The sequence below is a fragment of the Oncorhynchus nerka genome, linkage group LG10 (assembly GCF_034236695.1).
Source record: "Oncorhynchus nerka isolate Pitt River linkage group LG10, Oner_Uvic_2.0, whole genome shotgun sequence".
Classification (NCBI taxonomy): domain Eukaryota; kingdom Metazoa; phylum Chordata; class Actinopteri; order Salmoniformes; family Salmonidae; genus Oncorhynchus; species Oncorhynchus nerka.
Genome location: NC_088405.1, coordinates 67,145,734 through 67,167,886, shown reverse-complemented (window position 1 = coordinate 67,167,886; position 22,153 = coordinate 67,145,734). Strand labels below are relative to the sequence as shown.

The window sequence follows — 22,153 nt, the reverse complement described above, 5'->3', positions numbered from 1 at the left end:
GTGCAAGTTCTCCCACTTAAAAAGATGAGAGGCCTGTAATTTTCATCATAGGTACACTTCAACTATGACAGACAAAATGAGAGAAAAAAATCCAGAAAAACACATTGTAGGATTTTTTTATGAATTTATTTGCAAATTATGGTGGAAAATAAGTATTTGGTCACCTACAAAAGTTTATCTCAATACTTTGTTATATACCCTTTGTTGGCAATGACAGAGGTCAAACATTTTCTGTAAGTCTTCACAAGGTTTTCACACACTGTTGCTGGTATTTTGGCCCATTCCTCCATGCAGATCTCCTCTAGAGCAGTGATGTTTTGGGGCTGTTGCTGGGCAACACGGACTTTCAACTCCCTCCAAATATTTTCTATGGGGTTGAGATCTGGAGACTGGCTAGGCCACTCCAGGACCTTGAAATGCTTCTTACGAAGCCACTCCTTCGTTGCCCGGGCGGTGTGTTTGGGATCATTGTCATGCTGAAAGACCCAGCCACGTTTCATCTTCAATGCCCTTGCTGATGGAAGGAGGTTTTCACTCAAAATCTCACGATACATGGCCCCATTCATTCTTTCCTTTACACGGATCAGTCGTCCTGGTCCCTTTGCAGAAAAACAGCCCCAAAGCATGATGTTTCCACCCCCATGCTTCACATTAGGTATGGTGTTCTTTGGATGCAAGTCAGCATTCTTTGTCCTCCAAACACGACGAGTTGAGGTTTTACCAAAAAGTTATATTTTGGTTTGATCTGACCGTATGACATTCTCCCAATCTTCTTCTGGATCATCCAAATGATCTCTAGCAAACTTCAGACGGGCCTGGACATGTATTGGCTTAAGCAGGGGGACACTGCAGGATTTGAGTCCCTGGCGGCGTAGTGTGTTACTGATGGTAGGCTTTGTTACTTTGGTCCCAGCTCTCTGCAGGTCAGTCACTAGGTCCCCCCGTGTGGTTCTGGGATTTTTGCTCACCGTTCTTGTGATCATTTTGACCCCACGGGGTGAGATCTTGCGTGGAGCCCCAGATCGAGGGAGATTATCAGTGGTCTTGTATGTCTTCCACTTCCTAATAATTGCTCCCACAGTTGATTTCTTCAAACCAAGCTGCTTATCTATTGCAGATTCAGTCTTCCCAGCCTGGTGCAGGTCTACAATTTTGTTGCTGGTGTCCTTTGACAGCTCTTTGGTCTTGGCCATAGTGGAGTTTGGAGTGTGACTGTTTGAGGTTGTGGACAGGTCTTTTATACTGATAAGAAGTTAAAACAGGTGCCATTAATACAGGTAATGAGTGGAGGACAGAGGAGCCTCTTAAAGAAGAAGTTACAGGTCTGTGAGAGCCAGAAGTCTTACTTGTTTGTAGGTGACCAAATACTTATTTTCCACCATAATTTGCAAATAAATAAATTAAAAATCCAACAATGTGATTTTCTGGATTGATTTTTTCTCATTTTGTCTGTCATAGTTGAAATGTACCTATGATGAAAATTACAGGCCTCGTATTTTTAATTGGGAGAACTTGCACAATTGGTGGCTGACTAAATACTTTTTTGCCCCACTGTAGATATTGTATTTCTGATCAATTTGCTGTTATTTTAATGGACAAAAAATGTGCTTTTCTTTCAAAAACAAGGACACTTCTAAGTGACCCCAAACTTTTGAACGGTAGTGTAATATACATGCATTCATTAATACATACATACATACATACATACATACATACATACATACATACAGTACCGGTCAAAAGTTTGGACACCTACTCATTCCAGGGGATTTCTTTATTTTTACTATTTTCTACTTTGTAGAATAATAGCAAAGACATCAAAACTATGAAAATAACACATGGAATCATGTAGTAACCAACAGTGTTAAAATCTAAATATATTTGAGAATCTTCGAAGTAGCCACCCTTTGCCTTGATGACAGCTTTGCACGCTCTTGGCATTCTCTCAACCAGCTTCATGAGGCATAAGACTGTAAAATCATGAGGAAATCAGCTCAAATTGATTCTAATTTAGTAAGTCTGTTCCCAAGTATTCCCATGCATAAATAGAGGGATACAGTATATGCGATCGTATCCCAATGTAATCAAGGTTTGAAATTATTCTGTTTTGGTCAAATACTATATCTCTTTGGGATTCTTGTGGTCAATGTGTCAAGTACAAATGATTTATAACTACCGACCATCCACTCAAGGAAAAATAAGCCCACGGCTGAGTGTTATTGGGGACCCCCGATGAACAGTAATGACTTTGCTATATGACATTGTGTATTCTGGTTGGCTGCTAATGTATGTTTATCTTGTGTGAATTAGGCCAGTTCATTTGTAATAGTTTCGTAAATTGATATGCATCAATTTGGATTGTGTAACAAGATGAGACTGTTGAAGGTGTTAATACAATTGTAAAGGCATTGAAACTGCCTGACAGTTCCCCATTGTTTTGGGCAGACCATTTAAAATGTTCTCTCTCCTGCTCGCTATCCCGGACTCTCCAGCTCTGCCTCTATATCTATTCTATTTCTCATCTTTTTTTCCTGACTATCTCACCATCTGCCTCTCTCTCCCTGACAGAGGCGGTTACGTCATCTCAGAAGCATTGCAGCCCGCAACATTGTCAACAAGAATGGCTCTCCACTACTGGACACATATTTTACCCTTCATCTCTGCTTAGAGGACCGGATATCCAGAGGTCAGTACTACTGTACAGTACTACTGTACAGTGCTACTATACAGCACGCTGTCTCTGTAAGACAGTGTACTAGGCTACTGCACTAATTCCCCTTTCATACTACTGAGCCCAGTCCACAGTACAAATAGACTTAACATGTCTTTGGGCCTGAATCCAAACTAGTTCTGTGCACATAACTAAAGTTTATCAACTCTTCCATTGACATGATTGCATGATATAACCAAAAGCCATGTTACCATGCGGACATCTCACGTTAGACTTCGGCCCTTGGTGCCAGAGCCCCCTTTAGGTCTAAATGTTCAGCGTTAAGGTGGACTGCATTACTCTCATAAGTGGGAGAAAGGTCAGAGTCCCATTACGCTGTGTGGTTAAATGCACATGGGTTTGGTTTGTTAGGGGACGCTGATGCTACAGTAAATGTGGTCTTTCACTTTGTTTTAAGGACAAATCATTTCATTATAAGTCAATGACCCAGATCAAGGCTAAACCTCACGGCTTACTGTTGTCAGGTAATCCTAGAAACGTTTGCTGTGCAAACCCTTTAATAGGACTCCTCCCATTGTAGTCCTGAAAGGAGTTGCATCCTCACAAGTGTTGTTTGAGCTTTTGTGTGTTTATTCATTCTCTGCTTGAGAAAGCTTTCAAGTAAATCTAACCTGGCTTTTCTCCTTCCCTTGCAGACTTTTACAAGAGTGAGGTCATCCGAGATTCATTGGTGAGTGTCGTTCTTTGAAAAAAGAACAAACACGTGTTGGCCAGGGCCTCCTGGCCTCACAAAAATTGACCGTAGCACCAGCTATGGAATGTCATAATCAATTATGTCGTATGCTTTGTCTGCTCACATCTGTGGAGGCACACTACCGGTTATAGGCCTAGTTATATTCTGAAGACTCATGAATTGAAACAAGTCCTAGGCCTACCCAGTGCTTGTAAATTGGGAGGTGCCATAACAAAAAGTGACTGCGAGAGGGGAGTGACCTGGGGTGCTCCGAGGTACAGGAATGGACAAAAAAATAGAAGTCACCTTTATAATTAAGCAGGGCATGCCTATCATCGCATTTATGTAGTGGCATAGAGTATTAGAGTAGAGGCGCTTACAGAAGTAGCATTTTTTTTGTACTTGGGTCTGGGAAGAATTTGGCCTTTTTATAAACACATTTCATGCAATTCTATGTCATTTTATATGACTGGCGGCTTCAGCATAATCTTTTTTAATAACACACAAATGATTAAAATGACAGGCTACTTTGACATTGCCGAACTGAGAATCTGAGATCAATAAAAAAAACGGTCAGTGAATTATAGTCCTAGAAAAGCTTTCCACTTTCACTGACTCACCCAATGATGCGCAGCTCACTAGCCAGCAATGGCCGATACTCTTGTGCCAAAGCCTGTCTCTCTTGTTTTACTTTGTAAAACAATGTTCACTCAATAGGCCTATTTAGACAGAGTAATAATTACCGCGCCCATTTCAAAGCTTCCTTGTCTAGCAAAGGTTGTTCAATCTTTGGTAAATGTAAAATTTAGCAGTTTTTAAAAAATCTGGGAAATGTATTTTTAATTTAAACCAGTCAGGGTTTAGGCCTGGGCACAGCACTATTACAGCAACCACTTTAGTTAACAATGTTCTTGTCAATGCTTTAGACACTAAAATGAAATGTTTTGTTTGTGGACGGTTGATCATGCTATTTTATTGAAGGCCTGATCTCGGACACCTGTTCATGGTGTCTTAGTGACAGAACTCAGGCCATCATTAAGTCCAATTTCTTGAAGTACATAAAGGTGTACCACGGGTCGATTTTGGAACTTGTTCTCTTCACTATTTATATAAATATCATTGGTCAATCTGTTAAAAAAGGTCAACTTCCATTATATGCGGATGACGCTATTGCCCCGACTGTTGATCTGGCTGTGTCAAAACTACAGTCAGATTTTTATAGCTTTGCAGGAATTTATTTGTTGTTCCAATGACTTCATTATTATTATTTTTTATGTAGAGGTACCGGATCCGGCCAAGTAGGTTCCTGAATGAAAATGGAGAGGTGCCGGGTTCTGTTCCGACGGTGTCCGGCTCGATTTTAAGCGCTGGGCCTACCCCTGTCCTAGCTTCTGCGCGCTCACAACTTGTGTGTGGTGCACGCGAAAGTGTATACAGTAGTCACTTTCTCCAGTGCTGCTGTGTGGAAAGAGGGAATACTTCCTCCACTGCCGAATTGTGGAGGAGTAGTGCCTGACAGTCAGTCAACACATGGCCTCAGGCCAGCTGCCTTGGTGTTTGTTTCTAACAGAATCAAGTCAAGTAGCCTACCTTTCACTTTCTCTCCGTCAAAACATCAACTGCTGATGTTACTTAAAGTAACCTGACAGAAAGGGAGGTTTTGATTGATCCGCTTTGAGCAGTCATAGACAAGTGTCCATAATACTTGTTTGTTTGGTTGGATGGATTGATGTTGCAAAAATCAGCCACACCAGGATTGTGGAGCTCTCTTCCTGTCTCCTCAGCTTCACAGAGGGCACAGCACATGGGGTTTACTGTTCGGTCTCTCATTGACAGCTGTAATAGGATGCGTGTGTGTAACAAGACCAAGACAACAGGAAACAGTCAATGTCACTGCACTAATAGCATGCACTAATCTCTTTGTGTTGTCCCCCAGTCATATAAACAAACAGGAAGGTGGGAAGCAGCCTTGTAGCAACACACTGTATGAGAGAAGGTGAAACAAATAGGCTTACATCAACATCAATGAAATATGACCACAAGCTTCCATTGTTCTCTTTCTCCCTGCAAACGTGTTCATAGCAGGGCTGTCATTGTGTTCTGAAAGATGTCATTCAGTATAATCAGATACTGCTGATGGTGTTCTCAACTATAGTGCTATTAACGCAACTTCAGTTGGTAGTTTCCATATTTTTGGTTTCCTCATTAGCGGGGAAACGATTATCCTCAACGACTGTTAGATTTGGTCATACACCCTATGTGCAACAACAGCTGCTACTCGCTCCCATCTCTGCATGGAGTCTATTCAGTCCATGGTGAATGCAGCCAAGTATAGCAGACCATTACTAACCGGCTAAATGCAGAGTCATGAGCTGGCCTAAGCTATTTTCCAAGCCTACCTTTCCTTTACTCTCTCTAGTCTATAATGCACTGCAGATGAAGCTCATGATCATGTCTGGCAGAGATCAGAAATCTGCTTTTGTGTTTAAAAACATCAGCATTCCTCTTTGTGACCTTTGCTTTCTAGTGTTCGTGTTCTGGTCTGTTTCCCCTTTGTGGTCTCTCGTCTGTCAAAGGAGGCTGCTCCTTTCCGCCTGCTCTTCCTGTTATTATGTAGAGGAACATTGCGCACCGCACACTACCCCCCCTAGGCCTTTTCCCCCCTTTATTTCTGTTGTTTTCCTCCACCTCTCCACTTCTGGCTTTGACAATCCTCCATTTTACAAACAGTTTAAGATGATCAGTTATATATCGTTCTGTAGGAAGGCAGATGGGTAGACTCTTTAAATGGTGGGAATGGGCTTCTTTGTACAGTAGTGTATGACACAGGATAGACCGACAAATGTCAGGGAGTCCAGGGACCTTGTCTTCCCAGCAGGCAAAATGTGGCATGTGACGTCATAATAACATTGCAACCAGTTTTGCCCGCTGGGTTTGAGTAGCTCAGAAATCCGTCTGAAACCTAGTTACCTATAGTGTTTTGTTGGACAAGCCAAGCCTTTGTGACGACAAATCGCCTCGGGATATTGAAGTTGGATTTGTAAATATTTGGTCAGACTTTTGTAAGTGGGACAACAGTTACATTACAGTTAAATTAACATCCTTGTTCCGCACTATTTTGTGTGCTCGAGGCACTTTCACGCACCCTACTGACACACACGATTTGTCATTTGAATCGTTCAAATGTGCCTCTCAACCTGTCACAAAATCGGGAACAAATTAAACACTTGGTTGTTTTAAGACGCAATATTAGTTGAACTTATCAAAACTTTGCATCCCAGTGGGATCATTCATTCAGCTGTCTCATCAATTCTCGTGTCCTGTTTTTTACAGAATCCAACATGGCGGAGCCTGGATTTTGGCATGCTGCCGGACCTCCTGGACACGTCTGTGTCCTGTTTTGTGGTGAAGATCTGGGGCGGCCGAGAGGAACAGTTCATACTTCTCATAGAGTGGAAGGTCAACCTGGACGGGCTTAGATACACAGGGCAACAGGTCAGTGGAAACAACATATGCTCATATAATGTAGGCTGCTTTGGGATATATGCTGACTAGCATACATGCATGCTTTCCTCTGATCAGAATACAGTACAGTCTGCAGTCATATAGACAACAACAGCCTCTCTTGTTTTAATACAGACTAAATACCACTGCTTTGTTCCTTCACAGATCCGCTCCAGGAATCCAAATGAGATCATATTTGGATTGAATGATGGCTACTATGCAGCTGACTTTGATCATAAGGTACTACTGACTTTGTTCCAGGAATTCTGTCCCTAACATAGACTATAGACATTCTGTTGTATAATTAGTTTTTCCATATTTGGTTTGTTGTTGTAATGTGCATATTTCAGGACCACTCTGAGAGGAAGAAGAACAGTTTACTCCAGGTGGACCAGAGTTCAGTGAGGAACTCCTACAGTGTCTTCTCTCTGCTGAGGTGAGACGGACTGCACCCGCCAAACATTCCCACACATAAGACACTGGACAGTTAGTATCTCCCAAATTACAATATGTCCCGTTAGCCTGTTTGGCTAGTACTTTCTTTGGCTGCCCTTCTCATTACCAGGAGCACCTTCCTTTAGCTGCCAGAGAAGATTGGAAATGCTAAATATACTTGTGGGGAACATTCTCTACTACTGTATACGTCACATACTTTTTTTGTCACTGTATACATTCCCCATGTTGTCCATAAGATGGCGCCAGGAAACTGCCTCAAGTGCCTTTGTAATCATGGAGGCAGTTTTTTTTTCTCCCAAGTCACTGAGAGCTGCCAAAACACTACAGACTGGATTTTTCTTGGACATAACAGGAAATGCATATGGAAGGCTTTAATCAAGTTAGTCAAATAAAGGCACTCTGTCATCGTTGGCAATGTCTAACAATGTAAAAGATGGAGAATTCCATTAGAATTATCAGGATGGGTGAAACCTCGCTTTGGTGATGAAATTTCACTTTTTATTATTATTCATGTTCATGTTAATTATTATTAATGTTCTGAATTGTATAGTGGGGTCTTTCTCTAACATCATTAACATTATATCACAAAATTTGGATTTGTAACCAATAATAAGCAACAAATTTTTAAAATTTAAAATTTATTTGACCTTTTATTTAACTAGGCAAGTCAGTTAAGAACAACTTCTTATTTTCAATGACTGCCTAGGAACAGTGGGTTAACTGCCTGTTCAGGGGCAGAACGACAGATTTGTACCTTGTCAGCTCGGGGGTTTGAACTTGCAACCTTCCAGTTACTAGTCCAACGCTCTAACCACTAGGCTACCCTAGTGCTTGTGTCACGCTCATTGCTCCGTAGATTTCTTTTGGGTGAGAAATCGAAAAGTAACAGGAATTTCGCAGGAATTTCGTTAATAAGAAAAGCGTATATGAAAATACTACATGTTGTCTCAAAGTCGATATGTATCCTACCACCTATATTGTTCAATGTCATCCGGATTCGAGAATAATGATGATGCGTTCAACGGTGAGCCTGTCAGTTAGCCACAGTTCTTGCACAGCAGCCAGCCTACCTGACGCGGTGAGCCTGTCAGTTAGCCACAGTTCTTGCACAGCAGCCAGCCTACCTGACGCGGTGAGCCTGTCAGTTAGCCACAGTTCTTGCACAGCAGCCAGCCTACCTGACGCGGTGAGCCTGTCAGTTAGCCACAGTTCTTGCACAGCAGCCAGCCTACCTGACGCGGTGAGCCTGTCAGTTAGCCACAGTTCTTGCACAGCAGCCAGCCTACCTGACGCGGTGAGCCTGTCAGTTAGCCACAGTTCTTGCACAGCAGCCAGCCTACCTGATGCAATATTATTATTTTTCTGATTACTGACCACTTTTTTCCCCCTCTGGCCTCCATTTAATTATTCACCCTTATTTTGGCCATTTTACCAGGGTAGAAACTCTATTAGCTTTTGAACAGATTATGATAGAGACATTACGTTTGGACCATAGGTTTTATTAGATGATTATCTACACAATTATATATTATTTTACCCAATGGACCAAAGATGCTGTACGTTTTTGGGTGGACACCCTTACATATTAGTGATTAATGGTCTTTCATAGCTCTTTATTCCACAAGAGGGCAGCAAACGATCATTTTATAAAACCATTGGCAATTCAGGAGGGAGGCATGTTTCCAAGTGCGGTTTGCTCCATGTTGACAAACCACAGCTCTGTTGTCCTATATTTTAATGTGGCGTAATGTTAACACTACCTACAGGGTTTGCGCAGAGCTTGCCTTGGGGAACACCACAGTTAATTAGAAGTTGGCGCAAGCTAAATTTTATGACCCTTTTAGACTGCAATGTACAGGGGGGCACAATGTTTTGAACTGTTAATTAATAACCATTTTGTATAGTTAGGCAGCATTCATCATAAGTATCTTCCTCAAGTCTTTACTCTTTCTGTTGAATCAGAAGATTCAATAATAAAATATAAACATTCCTAGTGTTATGCATCACTCCTCACCCCAGCTTGAGGTGAGCTGTACAGTTTTGGGGTGGAGATTCCTCCAGCCCGAAGGGCTTCCTCTGGCTGATGACTGTTTTGTGTCTTCGCCTTACTTTGGAAGAGAAAATGTCCTCCAAGTTGCGTGAGTGGGCTCTGCTCAGTGCTGTTGAGTCCTGCTCTCTCCATCTCTCTATCCCGGTGGGGTTCTGAGGAATTTAAAGCAGCTCCATTGACTCCCTCTCCTTCCTGGGCCTGAGGCTGAGGATCCTCTGCAGGCCTGGGGCCGGGCTTATAGAGGCTGATGTGATGGGGTTCATTGACACCAACATGACCAAGGTCAGGGGTTCCCAAACATTTTTTGTCCTGCGACCCCATTTTGATATCAAAACGTTTTTGTGACCCCACCATCTAAGAAATATGATGTAATCCATGGTCATTGTTTCCTTTTTTAATTGGGGCTATGACAGCCTGTTCCAAATGAGCCTGACAGTACTTTTGACAGTATTTCAAGCCAAGTATGCATTTGGCTCCTACATCTTCACTCTGCCAGCTTCCCTTCACTCTCCCCTCGCTCTTACTCTGTGGTTATATTAGGGGTAACTTCTACTTACTCTCCCTCTTGGTGTAGAGTACACCGGGGTATAGGGCCTTGGGGTATAGGGTGATCTGATTGGATCAGAAGTAGGTTTGGATGGTGTTCAGATGACTGAGTAGAGTTGGGATGTTGACAGACTGTGGAAGCGAAACGAGGAGATGAGAGGGGCTATATGTATCCAGCAGTCTGTTTGGAGCGCTGTCTGTCAGCAGACTATCAGGTTGCCTCCAGTTTATCATGGTTTGACGCCTATTTTTCCTTTTTGTCCTGGTAATGTGTTTTTCAACATTAGGCACAAGTGCCCTGGGTGGAAATTTAGGCCCTACATATCTTTCATTGAACAGATGAGCCACAGAATTCAAGGCTCTTAACACAGATTTATGTCAGAGGAATATTTTTCCACTCTATCAATGCCACATGTTGGTCTTTCCCTGTATTCTCAGATGATTTCTCTCACTGGCCTCCCTATACAGGGCCTTCAGAAAGTATTCACACCCGTTGACCTTTTCCACATGTTGTTGTGTTGCAACCTGAATTTGAAATGTATTCAATTTATTAAATGCCTGCACACAATACTCCATAATGTCAAAGTAGAATTATATTTCAATGTTTACAAATTAATACAAAAATGAAAAGCTGAAATGTCTTGAGTCAATAAGTATTCAACCTCTTTGTTATGGCAAGCCTAAGTAAGTTCAGGAGTAAAAATGTGCTTAAGAAGTCGCATAATAAGATGCATGCACTAACTCTGTGCGCAATAATATTGTTGAACATGAGTTTTGAATGACTACTTCATCTCTGTACCACACACATACAATTATCTGTAAGGTCCCTCGTCAAGCAGTGAATTTCAAACACACATTCAACCACAAAGACCACTTATTGGTAGATGGATTTTTAAAAAATCTAAAAGACATGGAATATTTTAGCAAGTTATTAATTACACTTTGGATGGTGTATAAACACACAGTCACTAGAAAAGGTCAGGCGTCCTTCCTAACTGAGTTGCTGTAAAGGAAGGAAACCGCACAGGGATTTCATTGTGTGGCCAATGGTGATTTTAAAACAGTTTAATGCTGTGATAGGAGAAAACAGAGGATGGATCACCATTTTAGTTACAGTACTTCATAATACTAACCTAATTGAGTGAAAAAAAGGAAGCCTGTACAGAATACAAATATTCCTAAACATGCATCTTGTTGCAACAAGGCACTAAAGTAATACTGCAAAGAAATTAACTTTTTGTCCTGAATACAAAGTGTTATGTTTGGGGCAAATCTAACACAACACATTGCTGAATAACACTCTCCATATTTTCAATCATAGTGGTGGCTGCATTTTCAATCATAGTGGTGGCTGCATTATGTTATGGATATGCCTGTAATCGTTAAGGACTGGGGAGTTTTTCAGGATAAAAAATTAATGGAATGGAGCTAAGCACAGGCAAAATCATAGAGGACAACTTGTTTGTCTGGTTTCCACCAGACACTGGGAGATGAATTCACCTTTCAGGAGGACAATAACTTAAAACACAAGGCCAAATCTACATTGGAGTTGTTTACCAAGAAGACAGTGAATGTTCCTTCGTGGCTGAGTTTTAGTTTGGACTTAAATCTACTTGAAAATCTATGGCATGACTGAACATAGTTGTCTAGCAATGATCAACAACCAATCTGACAGCTTGAATCTTTTTTTTAATGAATAATGGGCGAATGGTGCACAATCCAGGTGCGGAGACTTACCCAGAAAGACACCTTTGTAATAATTTCCAAAGGTGATTCTACAAAGTGTTGACTTAGGGGGTGTGAATACTTACGTAATTGAGAGATTTCATTTTCAAAAAATTTGCAAAACAATTCTCCAAACATGTTTTCACCTGGACATTATGGGGTATTGTGTGTTGATAGGTGAGGGGGGGAAAAATAATTTAATCCATTTTGAATTCAGGCTTTAAGTCAAGGGGAATGGATATTATTTGAAGGCACTGTATGTGTGTATTCAGTGTGTGAAAACAGAGGCAGTGTTCAATTGTGAAGTCTTAAGTGGGTCTGCCCTGACGCAGTGTCTAACGGAGGTGATAAGCCTTTCCTCTAGTTAACGTCTGGCCTTAGAGCAGTCCTGTGGGTCGCCTGCCGGTTGGGTGCCCCTCTCCAACCTTCAGCTCTCAGCCACAGGATATTATTCTGGGCCGGATTAAAGGGACCCGTTTAAACAGATGGCTCCGTCTCCAAGCCCAGAGAGCTGACCCCCAGGGTCCCAACACCATGAGTCAGACCACAAACTGGCTACTAAGCCCCAAATCACTTTGCAGAATATGGACGTTGCTATGCTGTTTTTCTTTCACACCTCAGGAGTGTACTTAAAGGGATATTTTGGCAATGAGACCCTTTATCTACTTCCCCAGAGTCAGATGAACTTGTGGATACCATTTTTATGTCTGTGTGCACTTTTAAGGAAGTTGCTAACTAGCTCCAGTTGCTAACTAGTGTTACCCATAGACTTCCAGTTAGCATGTTGTTGCGCTAATGCTAGTTAGCCTTGGCTCGCAAACTTTTAACTTCCTTCATGTTGGACACAGAAAAATACCAATGTTATTTACCAGTTCATCTGACTGATAAAGGGCCTCATTGCCAAAATCCCGAAATATCCCTTCAAAGAGATGTTCCGGAAGATAGAAAAATGCCTTCTTTTTTTTAAACCTCCTGTTTTGGGCTCAACGTGCCATTTGTGTGGCTCATACATGCATAATTAACAATCTACAATCCTCTCTCAGTGGATAAAGCCACAGAATCCTTACATTCTTCAAAAAAATAAATAACAACCTCTTTTTTTGCTGGTAGTTACTGTCTTGTCTCATTGCTACAACTCCCGCACGGACTTGGGAGAGACTAAGGTCGAGAGCCATACGTCCTCAGAAACACAACTCAACCAAGCCGCACTGCTTCTTAACACAACGCACATCCAACCCGGAAGCCAGACGCTCCAATGTGTCGGAGGAAACACCGTACACGTGGCGACCTGGTCAGCGTGCACTGCGCCCGACCCCCCGCGGGACCTGGGTTCAAACCCAGAGTCTCTGGTGGCACAGCTAGCACTGCGATGCAGTGCCTTAGACCACTGCGCAACCCGGGAGGCCACTGAATCCTTACATTCTAACCTGCCATCATTTAGTACATACAATCTACACGTTCATTCCAGTCATGTAGTGAACGTGCGCTCTGAGTCTATGTTTCAAATGACTGCATGGCTAACCATTAGATATTATAATTATTTCCATGTTAACAGTGATAATACATAGAATAAATTGATCAAATCCATGCATCAGAAGTTAGAAACCATTAGAAGTTAGATCTGTTAGACCTCGATAGTAGTTTCTTTTCATTTAATGCTTTTCTCTGCAAACCACAAAATGCTGTTCTCAAAAGATAGCATTGTAACCACACAAATATATTAGAAGATGATTGTCAACCTGATCAGAAACACTATGGTCACAACCTGTATCTCCTAAATGGTGTATCTTGTTTGTTTGATTTTTGGAATTCATTGTGCAATAGGCTTTAAGGTTTTTCACAAGGCATGCGTCCATCTATCCCATTTGCGAATCGTGAAACGACACACAACTTTGATGTGCTTGAGAAATGTATACTGCAAACTTTCATCCACTTTTTATAGAGGAAAATACAGGCCTACCTTTGTATCAACCATCCATCCAAATCAAATAATTCCAATCATCCACTTTTTGTCTTTATAGACTTTGAAACGTATTCCATGAAGTTAGGTAATCCAATGCTTGGAACACTGCAGCTGTTGATTGCCAGCGATCATAATTTATCACGTTGGCATATGATATAATCAACACACTTTCTAGGAGTAGGAAATTTGATGGAAACATATAAGTATACATTTTCCGTTGTATAAAATTACATTATCACATTTGCTTGCTCATTTGAAATACTATTCTGATGAGACCACGTGCTATAACGGGAACTATCCTGCAACAACCGGACTTGATCGACAATGTTGATTGGCAGGTGGAATGATGTTTAATGAGGTTGCAAGGTTGAGGAGGGATCAGGTCAGCACAGTATTGCCCAATGACTTTCCGGGGTGAGCCCAACATGCATACCACATGAACACCCCCAAAGTTTGGTTTTTTTTAACTTAAAAAAAACATCATTTTTACATATTTTTTTACATTCTCTCTTTGGGCATTCGCTCCAGAGGCTCAAACAATTGTGCACAATTTTTGGGGACCCGTTTTGGCTCGTGAGCGCTACTTTCAAAACTACTGGCTGAAATTTAACAAAACCTTTAACAGATCTTTAAACAAATGTACTTTTCTCACATGCCAAGCCAGTAGCCTGCACTCTTTCTTTCTAGCCACTAGGCCCATGGACTCCTGGGTTGTAAATTCATTTAATGCACACCATAGCAAAACATTTTGCAACATTAAATGAAAACAAGGGTTTCTTATGTCTTTTTCAGGTAAGTCCCTCCCTGGTTCGGCCTGTTTGCTTCGGTTTGGTGCCATGTTGACTCCTGAGTCCTGACACAGAGCCTTTTCCTGCTCCATCTCTTTCGTTCCGTCCCAGCCCAGCAGTTCCCTAACATTGCTTGCTGTCAGCCCTAATCTCAAACCGTTGATCTAGGGCTGCATTCTTCCCTCAATTACTCGTGGCATGTTGTGCATTAGAGTAGCATCGCCAGTGTGTTACCCATTATGGAGAGAAAGTAGGGCGGTAACTTTAATCCTAACTTATGTAACCGACCGTGGTGGTAAAAGGAGAGTCTTTGTGTGGTTAGGATTTTAGTTGTTCATTGTTTGGTTCATTACCTCTTGCAGCTTTAGTGACCTAGAGGGACAGTTTGAGGGGAGGAGATGGGAACCTCTCGTCAGTAATCTTCTGCAGAGGGCCTGGCCCCTCTGACCCTAGAAGACTAACATGTCCCTTATTATATCCCTTTCATACCAAGACAAAACCCCATGTGCTTTACTGTAACATCTTCTTTATACAGTCTTTTGTTTATATCTGAAGGTTTAGGGGGGGTAGAAGATGCGGTACAGTAAAACATGCCTTGAGACCAATGTAGGCCTAAGCATTTTAAAGCACTTCAATTGAGCTGATTTATGAGTATCATCCCATCCAATTAGCATGTGTCAATTACGGATAGGTTCACGAATACAAATGTGGCCAGATCAGCACACTCCCACTCCTCACCGGTGCCGCCTACGTGCTTGGATGTATTTAATTAAAGGGGGTATACCCGTGGTAAATAAGGGACTGTTTGAAAGCGGGCCATATTTATTACAGGTAACATGTTTGTTTTTTCCGGAAATAGGTATTAGGTTGACTCACAGGGTTTCCCACCATGGCTTTCTCTCTAAAGTTGCCATGTATTGTAAACAAAGATTTTTTTACTTACAGAATATTGGAAGAACCCCTTCAAAAGGCATCTAACCATCCGCAGAGAGAAAATGCACATGAAGGTGCACCAAAATATTTTCTGTCACCCCCCACAATCTTAACTCCTCTATGTACAGAGGTGACTATTTAAATATGAGTTAGCGACAGGGTAAATATGAGTTAGCGACAGGGTAAATATGAATAGCGACAGGGTAAATATGAATAGCGACAGGGTAAATATGAATAGCGACAGGGTAAATAGCGACAGGGTAAATAGCGACAGGGTAAATAGCGACAGGGTAAATATGAGTTGGCGACAGGGTAAATATGAGTTGGCGACAGGGTAAATATGAGTTGGCGACAGGGTAAATATGAATTGGCGACAGGGTAAATATGAATGGCGACAGGGTAAATATTAATGGCGACAGGGTAAATATTAATGGCGACAGGGTAAATATGAATAGCGACAGGGTAAATATGAATAGCGACAGGGTAAATATGAATAGCGACAGGGTAAATATTAATGGCGACAGGGTAAATATGAAATATGAATAGCGACATTGTCCGCCCCGCCGGTGAGGTACAGGTATGCTGCGAACAGATGTTTATTTGGTTTTCTCACCTTAGCCTCTTTTTCCCTTCCTCTTAGCTATTGTGTGGTTCTTGTTGTGTACCTGAACAATCATTGCGTTATCTGTAAAACATACAATCTATTGCTTTTATATATATTTCGAGGGTATAGATTACTCATGGTGTGAATATATTCTATTGGTTTCACAGTCACAATTGAATTGATGATTGATTCGATAAAGTTCAGTAGAGTTGTTTTAAACTGTTACTTAGAACTATCAAATCATTCAGTAAAAGTATATGTCTGATCAAGTTGTCTCTCTTCCTGCCAACTGTATGTCCCAGGCCTGGCTGTGAGGTGTTTGTGTCGGTCTGTGTATCTGACCTATACAGTATCTGTAGACAGAGGAAGTAGAAGCGGAGGGGGAGAGGGGCCAAAAACATTAACAAGGGCCCCAATCTCTTGTCATCTGATATTAGAGCATTTTATAAATGAAACCCATCTTATCACACAGTAAAATAAGTGTTTTGTCAACCTCCTCTACCTCCCTCGTATGTTTTCTTAGATGCCAACTGCACCTCACTTCCTCGCTTTCTCTCTGCAACACAAAAGAGTCACAAAAAGTTTCCATGCCTGCAACATCAAGTGGTCTCTCAAAACAAAAAGTACACGGCTGGAACGATATGAGGGGGCGATGAAAAATGCATGCAAACGAACAAAAACCGAAAACCACTGCATACCATTGTGGAGGAATGGAATGGACCCGGGCTTTAAGCTATCTCACCAACCGCTTTGTGAATGAGACAAGCACCCCCAACCGCCAACGCTATATAAGGCAATGAAATGTGTTTTGTTTCGATGTGCCCCTACTCTCTAGGGGGACGGGGATGCTCTCGCTCTCACGCTCTCGCTCTCTTCCTCGCTCGCTTTCTTTCTCTCTCTCTTTTTGAAACACCCGTTTTTTCTTCAACTTTTTTTATTTTTATCTCTGTAAGCCAGATGATCTGCCTCTGCTGTTGCTCGGCACTGATTGCGATTGCTGGCCTGTTGCGCTACGTATAAACCATGGTAAATATTTATTTTGAGATCATCAGTTGGGTAAATGAATCCATGAACAGTACGGGCCATCAGAGCCAGTGCTTTGTGGAGGCCGCTCTGGAAGGAGTTACTACATAGTGGATGTGTTTTTAGGTCAAAGTCAATGCCATTTGTGTTTCTTACAATGCCCATTGATTTTGTCTCAAATCCATCAAAGCTTCCTTCTCTCCTCCCTTCAGCTGCGAGAGGCAGCATTGCAAACAAGAATTCTCTAAAGATTGCTTCCAAGCAGCTTTCTGTTTGGGGAAAATGTTCCATATGAATGTTCAAGAATAGTCTCGTTGGAATCCACATGCTTTTACAGGCATTCATCCACAAACGGATTTAGGGTTTAAGATGTTATGCTTTCCGATGCATTTACATCTTAAATCAAGGACTGAATGTCCTTAAGGATCTAAAGTGCGTACTTATTTGAATCGTAACTCCCAGTAATCCCTACTTGTTATTTTCACTCATCGTCCTCATGTTGTAGAAAAGGTAAAGTTGTTATGGTTTAGTGTGCTTTCCGGAGGGGTGGGTGCCAGCCTGGTGGTTGCACTGCCCCAGTGAGGGCATAGGGGCCTGGGACTGGTCCACCCCCTCACACCTTGTGATCCAGGGGCCCATATAGGGCCTGATGTGATATGATGGGCAGGCCCTCCTATCCCCAGACTGGTTGAGCTGATAAGGGTGCAGACATGCGTTAAGGGCTGGGAAGATAACAGCACTCACCTAGGGAAGTGCTATATAAGATTCTTCCATCACAATCACCTCAGACCGATAAAGCTGTCAAAACGGCTTTGCCCTGACGTTTCCAAGGACGATCACCAACTGCTATCGCTATCTTCCCAAGCAGGTTGAAATGAAGAAAGAAAAAATGAAAAGAAAGTGAATGGTTGTAGTAGAGTTTCCCCTTTCCTCCTTTCTTAAAGTGTGACATCATTAGGAGTTATGTCTGACCCCACTTACTGAAGATACAGGAGTGATGAATGTTGGTCTGGGCTCCATCCTCCTACCACACACAGTAATATCCTGAGGTGTCTGAGGAATAGCTTTAATGCAGGTGCTTCTACACCTGCATTGCTGGCTGTTTGGGGTTTTAGGCTGGGTTTCTGTACAGCACTTTGAGATATCAGCTGATGTACGAAGGGCTATATAAATACATTTGATTTGACGTTAATAAAAATAAAAAAAACATGGAAGTAGCTGGAGGCACCATAGATTTGTGCAAATATCTCTGCGAGCTGGATTAGTTTTAAACCGAGCTTATGGAGGGTCAGGCACTAAACCCACTAAAGGAGGCAGTTCCAGGAAGGCTCTGAGGGACTGCATACCTAAGCGTTTTATAGACTGTCCCATAAAGTTACTAAAAATCTCCCACTTTCATGACCACAGGCCCCGTTCTCACTCTGCAACCATAGCCACTTTCCCCACTGCAACCACTATGAACTCCAACCACAAGTGGTTGTTGCATCATAAGAGGAGAGCCGAAGTTGCGTTTTCACTCATCCATATGTAGTCCATGGATTAATACCCAGAGCTGCTGCTCTCACATGGACCACATTCAAGCTCAAGCAGTGGGTATGAGCTGCACCTGTGTAACACCCCTCCACCCCCAAAAGTCCGATGATGTATGTAGCCTAGGTGACTTATTGGCAGACAATTAGCTGCCTTGTTCAGTATGGATGGAGGAATGGAGTTTTTAGCCTCACTGATTTAGCCAATTACCTAATTTGAGAAAATGGACTAAAGAAAGCAACAGATATGGGAAACATGAGTAAAGAGGGATGTGTATCTGAAAGGGCTGTAGCTCCACGCCACCCTAATTAATGTAACCTTTACTGAGAGAGAGACATGTTTAGACCTACAGTGGGGCAAAAAAGTATTTAGTCAGCCACCAATTGTGCATGTTCTCCCACTTGAAAAGATGAGAGGCCTGTAATTTTCATCATAGGTACACTTCAACTATGACAGACAAAATGAGAAGAAAAAAACTCCAGAAAATCACATTGTAGGATTTTTAATGAATTTATTTGCAAATTATGGTGGAAAATAAGTATTTGGTCAATAACAAAAGTTTATCTCAATACTTTGTTATATACCCTTTGTTGGCAATGACATAGGTCAAACATTTCCTATTAGTCTTCACAAGGTTTTCATACACTGTTGCTGGTATTTTGGCCCATTCCTCCATGCAGATCTCCTCTAGAGCAGTGATGTTTTGGGGCTGTCGCTGTGCAACACGGACTTTCAACTCCTTCCAAAGATTTTCTACGGGGTTGAGATCTGTAGACTGGCCACTCCTACGAAGCCACTCCTTCGTTGCCCGGGCGGTGTGTTTGGGATCATTGTCATGCTGAAAGACCCAGCCACGTTTCATCTTCAATGCCCTTGCTGATGGAAGGAGGTTTTCCCTCCAAAATCTCACGATACATGGCCCCATTCATTCTTTCCTTTACACGGATCAGTCGTCCTGGTCCCTTTGCAGAAAAACAGCCCCAAAGCATGATGTTTCCACCCCCATGCTTCACAGTAGGTATGGTGTTCTTTGGATGCAACTCAGCATTCTTTGTCCTCCAAACACGACGAGTTGAGGTTTTACCAAAAAGTTCTACTTTGGTTTGATCTGACCATATGATATTCTCCCAATCTTCTTCTGGATCATCCAAATGCTCTCTAGCAAACTTCAGACGGGCCTGGACATGTACTGGCTTAAGCAGGGGGACACGTCTGGCACTGCAGGATTTGAGTCCCTGGCGGCGTAGTGTGTTATTGATGGTAGGCTTTGTTACTTTGGTCCCAGCTCTCTGCAGGTCATTCACTTAGGTCCCCCCGTGTGGTTCTGGGATTTTTGCTCACCGTTCTTGTGATCATTTTGACCCCACGGGGTGAGATCTTGCGTGGATCCCCAGATCGAGGGAGATTATCAGTGGTCTTGTATGTCCTAATAATTGCTCCCACAGTTGATTTTTTTCAAACCAAGCTGCTTACCTATTGCAGATTCAGTCTTCCCAGCCTGGTGCAGGTCTACCATTTTGTTTCTGGTGTCCTTTGACAGCTCTTTGGTCTTGGCCATAGTGGAGTTTGGAGTGTGACTGTTTGAGGTTGTGGACAGGTGTCTTTTATACTGATAAGAAGTTCAAACAGGTGCCATTAATACAGGTAACGAGTGGAGGACAGAGGAGCCTCTTAAAGAAGTTACAGGTCTGTGAGAGCCAGAAATCTTGCTTGATTGTAGGTGACCAAATACTTATTTTCCACCATAATTTGCAAATAAATTCATTAAAAATCCTACAATGTGATTTTTTTTTTTTTTTTTTCTGTCGTAGTTGAAGTGTACCTATGATGAGAATTACAGGCCTCTCTCATCTTTTTAAGTGGGAGAACTTGCACAATTGGTGGCTGACTAAATACTTTTTTGCCCCACTGTATGTGGTTACAGTCACGTATAGAAGAAAGAAGTCTGTAGTCACAATTTTGAAATTGTGTTAAACCGGGAAGACAAAGTCTTCTTCTCAGATTTATGCTCCGAAGAGGTGTTAATGAATGAGAGGATGATTGAGGAATTCTAAGAAAGAAACATAGTAGGCTATAGATACATTTTAGACCGACGATATGGCTGAATATTCCCATTTAAGTTATACATACTAGAGGAAGGGGATACCACCAACCCTCAGTTTACTTGTTACCTAATGACAATTTAAAAGACCCCAGAAGTGGAGTATGAAAGATCACGGAGCATTTTGGCACCACTATGGGATTAGTCACAGTCCTGGCCCCTTAAGACTCTTTGTGGCTTCCACCAGTCCACTGATTCAGCCCAAAGCCAGGAGAACTCTGCAATCTGAGGCTACAAGCTGTGAAAATGCACTGTATGTTTTGGCAGGGGTTTTGGCTCCTTAATTGACAGAAGACTACACGTAGTGGTTTGGGGCAGGAATCTGCCTTAACATTATCTGGGTTAAGAAGTACTGCAAACACAGGCCAGGTCGGGCAGCGTGTACTAAGGTTTCTCCTAGGGATTGACTAGCAGCGATTGGGGGGATGGAGATATGAGGAGTATGGAACAGCCCACTCCTGACAGAGGTGGAATGATGTGGCTGGAAAAATGGTGGGTTGGGGCATGGAGGGAATGGGGGCTGAAGTGGTCCCATTGAGGGAACATGGTGAAGGAGAATTTTACTAACGAGAAATGAAAAGCACATCTCCATCAGGAGACCAGACCCCAGACCAGACTGTAGAGCCATTCATACTGTAGATGAGAGGGACTGAATCGGGAACTGCCGGCCACACTGCCACATCTAACACTTATCTCCTATTGAGCGTGTCTGTAAATTAGACAAAACCAGGATGGTCTCGAGTCTCTGACAATATTATTGCTAATGGCTGCCTTCCTCTTGTGTGTGTGAGAAGGACCCTCAGATCTCAGCCTGGTGTGATGGTTGTCTGTTCCTCTTAAACCATGTCGCTGGGGCTGCTGTGTTGTGGGGAGCAGCTTGGTCTCCCTCACTCCCCATGAGGCCTGGAGCTGTTGAAACCATACTTGGAGAGTTGATCAAGTCTGTGATTGATAGCTGCAATAAAGTTCTGGCTTGTCTTTTGGTATTGTTGTTATTGTTCCCTCCCTATCTCTCCAGAGAGGACAATGAATGAATGAATGGCATTAGTACCCAAAGGTTTTGGGAAAGTCTTCCGTGTTTGTGGTGAGTGTTTTATTAAATGGTCCGTTGAGGTTTCTCTCAGTGGTCTGACTTTAATACTCTTAGGTCCATAGGGCAACATTTGATCCTTAAATCGTGGTTAGATATATTAGAAAATAATAGTGACTAAAATACTGGTGGGTTATTTGTGGTTAATGGGTATTTAAGAACTTGATACGTCCCCTGAGTCTGTAGGAATACATCTGAAGACTCATTTTAATGAACTTTGTTCTTTCAATGTTCTCAATAACCGCTTTGTCCTTTGTTCCTTTGGAACCTTCATTAACTTTGAGACATTTGGAGACAACACGGCACAACAATGTAGATTAAACCCCGGTAAATCAGGAAGTGAAACAATGAGGGAAAGAAATCGTGGCCACAGAGTTAAGAACCCCATGTGGTCCATCATAACTCATACCTCTGCCCTCCAAACAAACCTAACTAA

General features: G+C 42.2%; 1 protein-coding gene across 1 annotated transcript in view; it reads left to right on the top strand.

Annotated features, from left to right (window-relative positions):
• LOC115135893 (UV radiation resistance-associated gene protein-like) overlaps window positions 1–22,153 on the top strand; it is a 139,249-nt gene that overhangs the window by 4,288 nt on the left and 112,808 nt on the right. Inside the window, 5 exon segments of the mRNA XM_029671063.2 lie at window positions 2,569–2,686; window positions 3,367–3,401; window positions 6,738–6,899; window positions 7,074–7,148; window positions 7,259–7,344. Of these exon segments, the coding sequence (XP_029526923.2) occupies window positions 2,569–2,686; window positions 3,367–3,401; window positions 6,738–6,899; window positions 7,074–7,148; window positions 7,259–7,344 (476 nt within the window).